At 42.7% G+C, this 13376-nt stretch overlaps 1 protein-coding gene across 1 annotated transcript in view; it reads left to right on the forward strand.

Annotated features, from left to right (window-relative positions):
• kiaa0825 (KIAA0825 ortholog) overlaps nt 1-13376 on the forward strand; it is a 109177-nt gene that overhangs the window by 16066 nt on the left and 79735 nt on the right. The window contains exons 7-10 of the mRNA XM_054611421.1: nt 6088-6255; nt 7806-7891; nt 8082-8339; nt 12087-12364. Of these exons, the coding sequence (XP_054467396.1) occupies nt 6088-6255; nt 7806-7891; nt 8082-8339; nt 12087-12364 (790 nt within the window). The remainder of the gene's footprint in view (nt 1-6087; nt 6256-7805; nt 7892-8081; nt 8340-12086; nt 12365-13376) is intronic.

Here is a 13376-nt window from a genome sequence, read left to right on the forward strand (position 1 = left end):
TTTTACATTTTTCAGTGCCATTAGCTCTATAAAGCTATGGTGGGATAGAGTTAAGTGGCCATCAGTTACAATTCTTTCATACTTTTAAGCTACCTTCATGATTTCCACAGTAAAAGTTGCAGATATAAAATATGTCCATACAGACACTTTTGTGCAATTGGTTTCAAGAATTAGTGAAACTTTAGATAAAGTATTTTTGCCCTGATGTGTGCATGGGTGTCTGTGTGTCTGTGTGTGTGTGTGGCTATGAAGGTGGATATGCATGTGTTCATCTGTGTTTTCAATCACCTTTTAGCATATTTCATGTGAACCTGTCTGCCCATCTGTTCTTGAGTCAGTGTGTGTGTGTGTGTGTGTGTGTGTGCTAATTGCAAGCTTACTTAGAAAAATGTATGATCAAGAGTCATTTAATACCTCCCTTTTAAAAAATGCATCATTAAATTATAATATGGCTTCAGTAATTTCCATACATATGAATAGGAGATGCATTTTATTGTACATCAAAAGCTTTCATTCCAGCTTCTCCGCATACACTCATACAATGTATTCCCTAACAGTCGACCACAGGGGTGAAGTCGAGGCTGTTCAAACACTGTGCAACCCCGTTCTGATAGCACTGATTTGAATTCCACTTCCACTAATTTCCCCATATGACGACGTCAGCAGCTCCCAATAGATAAAAAAAAAAGGAATTGAGTTTGAACATATATAGCAAGCACATTCACTGCCACAGCACCCCACCATCCTCGCCTTTTTCTGGCTCTTTGAACTCTTTCTTAGAGAAAGCAGAGCAGCCTATTCAGTGGGGAGAGAGGTTCTGTAGTGACGCGAGATAGCTCGGCTGAGGCTCTGACTGGCGTTGGAGGTGCTTGTGGGGATTGAGGCTGCTTGGGAATGGCGTTTGTTAATATTTATTAAGAGCAGCTCCTCACTAGATCATATCTCTGCCTGAGTTTATACACACTGTCAGCCAGGGACGTGCACCCGCATGCTGCCATGTAATTATGGGCTATGTCGGTGGGTTTGTGTGTGTGTGTCTGTGTACACATAGGCATGTGTCTATATGTGATGCATCCGGTTTATGGATGATTTGTTTTTGCTGTATGCTGCTGTCTTATTGTCCTTGCAGACACTGAGAAGGCCTTGTTTTAGAAAGTTACCACACAGAGCATGTGTTTTTTTACTAATCTTAATGAGAAGAGCGGGGTCTTTAGTGTCTGGGTGTGTAATGTGTGAGTGTGTGTCAGTGTTCATTTTCTCTAAATCATGGCTCCAATGAAATCACACAGAAAAATATGTTTCATGGCCCTTGAGAATGTGTATTATGCATGCCATTTATTTTCTCCCCATTTTCTCCGAGTGGTCACAATGGCTTTTGTGTACCACTCTTGAAAAGCTCAAGGATATGAACATTTTCCTGGCACCTTCTATTGAGAAAGCACAGACAGAAATGGCTTGCTTATTGAGAGCAGCCAGCACTTTGTGATGAAGAGTCAGTATGATTCGCCGAGGGCTTGAAAACAATAATGCAAACAAGGGCACTAAACAAGTGGGTTTTAATGAAATGCTCCCATCAAGACAATACATTCCTCCGTGTTCTTCATCCAGGCAGCCCGGTTCAAGTACGCTGAGGAAGCCATAGAAATATATTAACCCCTATTTCACTGTTACTGCAATATTTACCACAAAGAGAGCCAGATACTCAGAGGAGGACAGAGAAATAAACCAATAGTATAAGAAGGTAATCTCTTATTCTCTGTCACCACAATAACACCACTATCATCACTACACCTCCTTCTTCGTAAGGCAACTTAATTGAGATATCAAATATTGCAACTTTCCCCTTCTGTGAAGGGCAGGTGGCCCCTGCTGTGGCCTGGTTGGACAGCACCCAGGGAAAGGGCCACAAGAGACCAGTGCTTGTGTGGGTTTTGTGCATTTATGTGTGCGTGCATGTGTCAGAGTGTGTGTTGGAGAAATCGCAGCAGGAGGCTTCCCATAATAATGCTGTCTGAGTGAGCAGTGGGCCGCAACTGACGAAGAGGACCCCAGCTGTCACAGGGCCTAGCGGGCGGTCCACAGTGGCTCATAGCCTTCCCACATACACACACACACACACACACACACACACACATACACAGACGTACCCCAGGGCACCCACAGGACCCTGCCTGACATGAAATGAACACACAAGACGGCATGGATACACAGAGAACAAATGGACGAAAAGAAACACAGAGAAGTGCTCAACAGTCAGAGTGTTACACCCCAAGAGCAAAGCCTCATGATAGGAATAAAGAGGTGCACAAACACACACACATACACAAGATTGGGATAGACTAGTCCATTTTGATATCAGAAATCATGGGGCTGAAATTTGTTTTTTTTGGAATGAGAAAGAAATGGGCTCACAAGATTTCAGTATCCTGCTCCTCATCTTTTGAGGCTAGCGGCTTGCTGACCCTGGCAGAACAGCCCCTGACCACGTTGCATCATGGGTAATATGGGCGCAAGGACGTTAACAAAAACAAAGATACAAACAATTTATTTTACTTTTACTTTTTAAACATTTTATCTGTATACTTCTGTTTATATTAATTATATGCAATATGTAAATCAGGTTTAATTTCCATTTTTCAAGTCGTGCTAAAATTAACATTGCCTTCTGAGATTCCCTGTTTTTATCTCTGTATCTAATGAAACCAAATGATGATCACCTGCAGGGTGTGTTGTACAACACACTCATCAGCACAAACACAGAAAGCTCGTCTTAACATATTGTGATCGCACGATAAGAGAATGGAGGCAAGTCCGGTAGTGTGGTAAGAGAGAGGCAGACCAGCCTGCTGATGGTCCGATTTAGAGAGACAGAACGAGCCAAAGAGAAAAATGAGGGACAGAGGAAGAGACAGGGAGAGATGCTGTGCTGGAGAGAAATTAAATCAGTGGCTAAATTATTGCATGATTGCCCATTCCCCAAAGACTTGGGCATCATTTGGTAGAAAGTGTCTAATAATTGGTTTTCGGCCATGTCAGACACATGCAATTCCCCCTACTAATGGCTCTGTTTGGAAGAACTGGGCCTCCTGGGTCAGAGAAGGACAGAAAATAGCCAGACGGCAAAAAGAGTCCTTCGCCCTTCTCCTTTTTTTTTTCTCTCTCAGATAAACGAGGGAACAAGAGAGAAAGAGAGACACAAGAAGGAGAGAGTCTGTATGTGAGCGAAGAGGAAATGAAGTGGCAATAAGTGCAGCCAAAGGGGAAATGCTCTTCACCGCGAGTTTAATACATCAGACTGGGGATTTGGCAGCCCGCCACACAGCAATTGTTTACCTTTTTGCTCACTGGCTGCATCTGTTCTGTTTTGTAAACGGCACTAAACTATTCGCCCGTAAACACCGGAATCAATAACAACTGCTAAGGGAATTCCCTTATCCCGCCCCTCCCTCTCTTTCCCTCCCTCTCTTCCCCATGTTTTCATCCCTAACCACCACCCCTTTTCCTTCCCCTAGATCTCCTCCTCTCTCCCCTCTGTCTCTGCTTGCTGCCAGTCAAACGCAGTGTGTGTGTGTGTGTGTATATGAGAGAGCGAGAGAGAGAGAGAGAGAGAGAGGGCTGTGTAGCTGATGGTGGATCCCACAGGAGAGACAGACAAGGAGAAGACTGATGGCTCGCCAAAAATACCTGCTCTGTTTGTTGTCTCCTTTCGTGTTACATTGTTGTCATTGTTTAAAGCTACAAACTGAGACTGGCCACTGTAGACCTGCAGAGTTGTGTATTTTCAGATATCTTTTTTTTACAATCTTCCTGCTCGATATGAAACATAAAGCCCCCCCGTCCACACATACCGATTTCTGTTTTACACATTTAGTTGAATGACATATTGTTTGAAATATGCTTGCTTTCTTTTGAGGGCTTCTGATGAGATGCATACTGCTTTTATGGTTATCGCAGTAACCATTGATTTTCTTTTTTGTTTATAAGAACACCCTCACACTGCAAAGTCATATGGGGGAGCTTATATATAAAAACATATAATTTCTGCCCTGCTCTCAGCGCCAGCTTTCAGCACCTGTCCTCCCTTATTGATTCTCAGTACATTGACCTTTGGTTGAACTATTCTGCCTGCTAGTGCCCTTCCTTATTCTACTCTATGAGACATGCCATGCACCACACTATATGACACACCTGGGTGCTTTTAAGCACACCCTCTCCATCAACCGGCTATGAGAGCCTCCATTTGGCCTCACTGTTGTGACAAAGGTATAATGAGGTTTAGATGGCTGTGTACTAGACTGCTATGGCTATAGGGCTATTTGGCTAGGGAGACGACTATAAATACCTATATAGCCTGGGCGGCAGAGCTCGATGAGAGGCTGAGGTAGAACATTGCTAAACATCAAGGTCATGTGCGACTACTTAGAGTGTGAGTTAGTGAGCAAGTGAAGCGTTCATAGGGTCACAGGTTGAAGGAATGCATGGTTACAAAGGAGAGAGAGGGATGATGCTCTGGAAAATGTGATTCTCCAGATGAAGTGGTGGTTAATGGGGGCTATGCTCAAATGAATGCCCAACGGAAGGTGGGGTGGGGTTGGGGGTTGTAGTGATAGCTTTTTAGAGAATCCACTAGCTCTCTCTCTCTGATGTGTTCCTGTAAAATAAGGTTTAGATTGTTTACTCTTGAGTTGTTGACACTTTTAGTTTACCCCCAAGTTGAGGCACGAAAAGCTATGCCGATTTGCTGGTGACTTCAGAAATTGACATGATTGTTGGTGCATGCGTGAATGCGTAAGCCGGAGAACGAGGCTGGCACGTGGGTGTCAGCCAGGTCACGCATGTACACATGCAGAAGGAGGTAGTCTCTCTAGCACACGCTCCCACCGGACCCCATTACAGAGGAGCTGCCGAGCTGCGGACCCATGCAGCTTAATCACACAAGCACACACACACAACACACGAATGCATGTGCACACAGTCAAACACACACAAAATAATTACACAGGTATTCACATGTTATTTCATACATGCATGCATGCACACTTGCACATAAATACATGTATACACTAAGATTTGCAATCACAAACAAACTTGAGGTCAGAATATATTCCGCAGAGTCTGGTAGGAGAGTGGCAATTATCCTGCAAGACTGACATGTGCAAATGTGTGTGAAAGTGTCTTCTACAATATCAAGTTATTCATAAAGACCTGCATTATATGCACATAAACACACATGTGCACACCAGGCAGACACAAACACTCATCGACTTTCACTCATAAACACTCATGTAAACAAACACACATGCATACACACAGAGAGAGTCAAGACCTCATGCATGATTAAACCAGTCATCCTTGGGGACAGTGTGTTGTCATATTGTTAGATTTTGTTTAACAATATAAAAAAATTACGTTAGGATCCAGAGGCAATAATGTTACAATTATTGGCAAAGAGCCCCCCCCTCTTCTTTCTTTCCTTCCCAACACTCAATCATCTCTGTGCTTTCAGAGTCAAGGCTAATACTGAGCTCATCCATTCCCAAATGCCTTTGCAGTGGAGGAGCTCATTTAAGCGGACACACAAAAGTATTTGTGCATGTGTCTGGGAGTATGGCAACGCATCTCCCAGCCGCCCATTCTCCAGCTTAATGCGGAACATCCCCCGGGTGATGGCTTTGGCAGCCTCCAAAATGGGAAATCCATATTTGCCGAGGGGGTCATCGGCGGGTTAGGGGGAGAAAAGTTTGTGCCGAGAGAAAAGGATGTGCATGTGTGACTTTTCAGGGAGCAAAGTTTTGCATATTTTTTCACTGTCTCTTTGTTTATGCCGTGTATTGGGAAAACATGAATGGGTCGATATTTATAAGCGGTGCCGTGCCAGGCAAGACTTGAGGGGGGGTGGGGGTGTTTTCTGATGAGAGCATGTAGGTTGGGTTGAAAACCTATTTTCATGAAATTGTTTATTCCTTTACTGAACTGTAAACTGTAGTGCAGTTCTCACTCCGCTATTTCTCCGTCGGTCATGTATTCACAAGCATAGGTGCTGTTTATTTTTCCTCTTTTACATTCTTTTTCTTCCTCCCCTCACAGCGCCAATGGAGCTCCCCATGAAAAACAGAAGCTTCAGTTTAACTGTCCACCAGCTGAGGGCGTTAACCCAGCTAGCCAGCACCCTGCTGGGGTTTGAGAGGATCGTGAAGGAGCTGGTCACTAATATGACCTTCATTGACTGTACAGGAGAGACTCCCTCTGTAAAAGGTGCGACTCCATCCACATCTGTATAAATATTGGACATGTAACCAGGGCTGTGGCCGCCTCCGAGATCATGATCTCATTACTTTTCCTGGAAATTGAGTAGTCTTAGTAACCTGCAATGCAGTTTACAATTTTAAGATTAAAAATGACAGATGCTAATTCAATACTCTCCAGATCAAATACTTTTAAAATGAACAATTGTAAGGCAAAAAAAAAAGTGAGAATGAATTCATGGTTTCCTGACAAGAGTGTGTGCTTAACATTGAGGAAAAGGTTCTGAAGCAGTATTTAGAACATCAAGTAGACAGCTAGATTTAGCTGAAAATGATCAAACAGATAAAGAATGAATAAAATGTGAATAATTGTATAATTAGTCTCTGGTTACAGTGAGAGGACCTGGGTATTACTGAAACTCTTGCTTCAGCCCTGCATGTGTGCCTCTCCTCCAGGCATCAACATTAGTTACGACCCCAGAAACACACACACACACACACACACACACACACACACACACACACACACACACACACACACACACACACACACACACACACACACACACACACACACACACACACACACACACACAATCAAAATCGAAGTTGTGTCTGAAGAATTGTTATTTTAGTAGGGAATTATCTTGGGTATTATATAAGCCTTAAGTATCCTTTTCCTCTCTCCCCTTTGAACTGCTGCTATAGACTTGTTAAATGAAAGCTTTTGGTGCATGGAGTAATTTCCATAAAGGTTACATTTACAAAAACAAGACTTGCAGAAAGGCTCGATTTACAGAGAGGTAAACAGCCTTTAAAGGGCAGTTATCCAAATCATTAATTCCAGGCAATCAAACGGCTTAATTACCAGAAATTCATCAGATGGGCTTAAAGGTCAAAAAGTGATGCGCTTGCTGCTTCCTCCTTCTTCCATTCCATGCGGTCTTGTTCGGCTAAATTGCCTCGCCTGGGGTCTCACTCTTCGCCTTCTGATTAGGAAATTGTGGCCTTGATGTTCACGCTTTTTAATTGCAAACCAACCCAACATCCTGCGCACTTGTCTTCATGTCACCCCCTACATCTCCCCGTCTCCCCGCACATCAACACAATCTCCCCTCATGGAATTACCCCATGTGGTTGATGCTATCTGGGTTCAAATCAAATCTAAGCCCCACATTTAGACTCGTAAAGCAGTCGCCATTAGCATTTACTGCCTTTTGCTTCTCCCTCTGAGGCGTATAGTTATTCTCCGGTCACTGTCTCATTTGGGCTTGTGGGGTAAAGAATGGAGCAATGTGACCCATATCTGGCTCCAAGATATATAGAGTTGCTTTCATGTCACTGCACTTGGCATTCAGTCAGGCCTTTAACACATAATATGATACAGTATATTATGTGTGATATGGGAATAATCATTCTATGAAATCATCCTACTGACTACCACCACAAAGTTTCCCATGTTTATCTTATTTCTCTGACATTATTTGAGAGGTTGACCAGGCACAGTCAATGTTTGATGTCTTTTAAGATGTAATACATGATGTTTGCATTATCATTTAGGCATCTTGAAAAAGAACAGAGACGATTCAGACATGATGGCAGATGGCAAGAAATCCACAGCAGAAGCCCTTCTCCACACGCCAGAGGTGAGACTTCTCTATGTGTTCATATGTAAGGCCCTTGTGAGAAAGTTTCTGTTCTATTACAGCAAGTCAAAGTCATTCAGGCTCGTTATCATTTTACAACAGGTAAATTATTCCCTTCAGCAGTCCAGAATTATTATTCCCTTCAGCAGTCCAGAATTAATTGGCTGTTGGCTCATCTCCTATTTTGCAGGCGCAGGTTTTGGAGTTTGATTGGAGGTCAGCATTTAGGGGGCTGGTCCCTCACATGGCTCATTGTGTTAAAGTGGTGCTGGATGATGTTTGCACCAAGAGTCTACAGCAGGAAGAAGCCTTACATTCTTCAGGACATACCTCCATCAACCTGAGCCGCACTACAGAACAAACCGCCATCGCAGCCGGGAACACACATCTCAGAGAAGACTCCTTCTACACCTACTCGGAGAGAGAGACTCCCAAAATGATAGCCAAGGTACTCCCAGATTTTTAGTAGGATAGATTGACAAATGGTTGTGATGCTGACAATTAAATGTAATCAGTGGTGTTTTCACTCTTATATAAATGATTCCTCATGAAGTTCCTTATATAGTTATGTTAAGGAAGTGACATATCTTGCAAGTTACACAGAAAAACAAAAAAGGGAAAACATGTATGAACTCGAGATGGCATAATACTAATGTTTGAACCACATCTTTCCGGCAACTATCTTGCAACTATCTGCCTAACATGATCAGTCCAGGACAGAGTGTTACAAATAGAAAGTCCTGTTTTAATTTGCTCTCCTGAAAGATCTTTCTTTTTAGTTTTTCCATCAAATGTACAAGCTGTAATCTTAATGTAAAGAAAGCTTTAAACTTGCTAATAAAATTATTTTTTTTAAGTACACTGACTAAAACTAAATAAAACTCTGTTAGCCAGACAAAAGTCCAGACATGCAGCTGTCTCTCTTGACCAGGACAGTGCATAAGATCCCCTTCATCAAAGATTTATGAATGAATGCCAATTGTGTACAATTAACCTATGTATTAGACCCCAACTTGTCACTCCTCACCCTCTGCATGAGCATTCATTGCCGTACACACCTGTGTCCCTCTCCTGTTCATCCTCCTTTATTAGTACATGGCTGAACAATGCGTGTCTACAAACACCACCTAGACCCAGGGGAGATTAATGGGTTTCTAGCGCTAGCGGAGAGCAGCCTCTACAATAGAGAGCCCACATGATTTGGGCCTGACACAGTTGACACCCTGGATTAGAAAGAGCTTTGGAAAGAATCATCAGCATTACTTGAAGGGAGGACTCTAAGGACAAAAGAAAGACAGGGAGTAACCAATACGCAATATGGGTGATATTATGAGGGCTAGATGGTGTGTAGCGAAAGGTGTTGAATTGGGGAAAGTATACAGATGATAGAGGGATGTATCATAAAGAGGCCAGGGCAGAGCAGGATAAGGATGGGATAGTTTGAGAGAAGAGATGAGAAAAGAGGGCCTGGGAAATGGCAGAGAGAGGTGAGGTAGACACCAGAGATTGACTTTTCTCAGGAGGAAGACCAGTGTCTGATGTGAGACCAGGCTTAGTGTCTAACTCTACAAAGGTTCTCCAATGTTGAGAACTGGACTTCCATATACTTATTTCCATTTAGAATGACACTTTGATTTTTTTCTTACTTTTTTTTTACCATTGCTGAAGAACTTTTCCTCCTGAAACTTTCTCAAACTCACTTTCACCCGCCTTCCTTTAACTCTTAAACTCGCTACCCACTACTCTCCCCTGCACTTCACATTGCACAGACTTTATCATTACTGCCTCACCTCTTTCTCTCTTCCTCCTCCCTCCTCCCCTTCTCCTCTAGCCCTGTTACACTGACAGTATTTGTGGCTCTCATTGCTAACAAGTGTCAGAATTTGTCTATGCTCAGGACCTGTACAATGTATTTATGTGTAGGTCAACGCTTCAAAGATGAGAGCCTTTCAACCCAAAGGTTATACATGCATGCATTTGCATTCAATAACACGTAGCCAGACAGACATCCAAGACGAGACCGTTAGATATTATATATATATTTTTACCCCCTCTGTCCTCTTTTGACATATGCTCTAGTGTTTGAGCAGAGAGCAAATTACTATACAAGACATAAGCATGAAATATGGCCGGTTCAAAGGCATTATGATGGATCAATATTTCACACATTTATATTCATATGTTCATACCTCAATCCTCGCTTTTTTTTTTTCATGTGAACCCATTCACTGTCTCTATTACCATACATATGCAAGCTGCCATTTCACTGTTCATCCATCAGAGTACTTTAGATAGTGTACTTTCTTTCATTGGCAGTCAGTTGTGAGTTGAATGCCAAATACACTCTGTTCAACAGCTGGATCTCGCTCTGTTGTCAGAGCCTTGGATTGAACTTTCCTTGTTTGGGTGGGCCCTTCTAAATTAGGAAGAACTTCTCTATAAAAGCAGCAGAAGTGCCTTTTCTGTATGCAGACTTCACCTGCTTGTTCAGTTCACCGCTTGTCCGTCTGTCCGCACAAACATGCCTCCTTAGCACTTAAAAACTTCATACAATCTCTTTCACCTTGCTGCAATGGTCCTGGTGGGATTCTGGGCTTTGATCTTAGCTAGTTAATGTTTCAGTCTGACTTCAGTGTGGATGCATGTGTGCATGTGGCGATGACTGTCTGCTCAGTGTGTGTGTGTGTGTGTGTGTGTGTGTGTGTGTGTGTGTGTGTGTGTGTGTGTGTGTGTGTGTGTGTGTGTGTGTGTGTGTGTGTGTGTGTGTGTGTGTTTGTGTTCGGGCCAACACTGTATGTGTATTAGATGCTTCTCTGGGGCCTCTCCATCACTCTGCTAATGCTGGCTGTTGTGACTGCCTCTGCCTTCTCTCGCTCAAAGCTAAGCTCCTAATGACTGCATACAGTCAGATATTGACTTAATTGCCCGAACGGCCGTTGTTCCCAGGCCTTTTAACCCCATTGGTAGCTTGGAAAAAATTGTGTAAAGAGATTGTTTGATTGTCAATTGTGCACACACACTGGAGCCCCGATCTGACAGAACGTCGAACTCCGCAGTCAGCACCTATAGTGAGTCAAGTAATAGAGTGCGTGACTCTAGAAGCAAGTAACACATGCTTTGATTGATTGATTGATTCAACTGCCGTAGAGTTTTCTGAGTTATGGTGATTCTTTTTTTGCCTCAGTGTGAACTAGCTTGGTAGAATAAGGGAAATTCTCTCTGTTTTAAGTCTTTTAAAGAATCTGCCTGACTAATAACTCACACGTATGAACTCACACACACATGTGACTCCTTGATTCTTGCCTGATCATCTTTCACTGTTTTCAATGTGTGTCAATAGGAAGCACATGAGATAGAAAAGGCAGTGCCGTCAAGGTGTGCTTGTGTGCATCTTGTTCTCTGCAGATATATGAACAGTAGATGTTGCTCTTTAAAGAATATATATTAAATCAGTATATGCATGCTAGTTGTGGACTTGAGTTGGCAACACACACCATCTTAAAACACAAATACACACTTACAGACACACACACACACACACACACACACACACACACACACACACACACACTAGAAGAAGAATAATGTGGGCAGCCCTGTCCCTATAGCCCTTTCTCCAGGACAAATGTGGATAAATTATATAAGTCTTACTTGTTTCTCTGTCAGTTTATAGAATAAGCCGTAGGTCTTTTACATTGCTGAAACAGCTCCATTTCCCTTCATCACTCTCACCTTTACCTGACCTTTTCTTTTTCTTTCATTTCAGCACATCTGAATCCCACCTCTGCCTATGTACTGTAACATTCTGCTTGAATGTGGTTAACATGATATATGCTGTTATAAAATTAGACAAGTCCTAATGTACTCTCAGAAGTAAAGGTTTTATTTGACCTGATACCAATTATGCATGTTCAGCAGCAAATTTTATGTGCAGGGAACGTCTTTAGACATCTGTATTCTACATTTGCACTGATGTTTGCTTTTCAGCTGTAATGTGGTTTGCAAAATGTTCAAGAAAAATGCATGTGTAATACTCAGCTCAGTCTAGAATCTTTGTCATTCTGATGACTCCCTGCAAATGTTCCATTATTTATATCTAATGAGGTTGCTCTCTGATGTTTTTCCTCTTACTGACAGATTTACCCTCTGTTATTGAGATCATCCCATCTTGTCTTTGCCTTCTCTCTCCCCTCAGTTCTGTGGAGCTATCATGACTGAGCTGGATGCCTTACTACCCTTGGCAGCAGCCTGCAGAAACAACTCTCTCCTGGAGGTGCGATCAAGCTTTGTGGAGGCATGTAGCAGGACAGTGTTTGCCGTGCTGGGCCGTTTGCAGGAGAGGGCCCTTGAGGTACCATCCTCTGCACCTCTGAGGAACCTGCCTGCCCTGCTGGCCACTTGCTTGTATGTGCAGCAACGACTGGAGCACTACCATGCCAGGCTGAAAGATTCAAATACTTCTGCAGCTAAAGTGTAAGGAGAGGGTGTATGCAGGCGTGTGTGTTTGTGGGTATTATGGCATGGGAGTGGAATGGTATATTGGCTGCTATACATTGATGTATGCGTTTGTTTTACTACATCCTATCTATCTGTCCCTCTATCCACTCCAGCATTCATTGGATAAAATAAAGAAATTGTTATTGTTTATTGATTTAATCTTGTGACCTCACACTTTTACGGTTCAGTTATGGCTGCCTTTCAAGAGGAAAAACAACATTAAAGTTGAGCCGTGGGGAACATGTATATCTGTGTGATGCTGACTGGCTTCACTTATCGGTTGAAACCCAGAGATGAATCACATTGGCAAATGAGGATTTTACTGTCTATATTTTATAATCACAGTAGCAATACATGTTGTTACAATAACAATACAACAATGATATATAAACCTATAGATGGTGACTTTAAAGGACATAGGCTATGTGAAAATGATCAGACAGGCCTTGCTTCCAACATCCTCATCTTTAACATTATTCAATCATTTCCAAACTGCTGTCAATTTATCCACAATAACCTAATCAGACAGCTTGCTCCACAGATAATAAACTGAATTGCATTACAAACCGTTGTGCCACAGACTGAATCAGTGTATCACAACTCACTCCAGCTGCTCCTTTTTGTATTGTCCCATGATTTTTTAAATATATATTTAGGTAGGTTCCTTCTTGCAACATGTATGAGCCAAATTGTACATTTGAGATGTAGAGCAAGGAACCAGAAAGTTAAAAAAAAAAAAAAGTAGAAATGATTGACAGGAGGTAATGACGCCCATAATGTGTCAACATCTGGTGAGTTTTTATGCCCCATAATACCCCCCTAACCTCTGCTCTCCACACATCCCCTCTAAAGGCATCGCTGGTGCCCTCAGTGTTCCTGTTGTCCCACCTTTGGCCCTGTGCGCCCCTCCACCTGCACTTGCATCGTGCCCCCTCCAGTCATAAAGCACTTCCCTCTCACTACACCATTCAGTCCCCCTGGTTTTAAC

The sequence above is a fragment of the Anoplopoma fimbria genome, chromosome 13 (genome assembly GCF_027596085.1).
Source record: "Anoplopoma fimbria isolate UVic2021 breed Golden Eagle Sablefish chromosome 13, Afim_UVic_2022, whole genome shotgun sequence".
NCBI lineage: Eukaryota > Metazoa > Chordata > Actinopteri > Perciformes > Anoplopomatidae > Anoplopoma > Anoplopoma fimbria.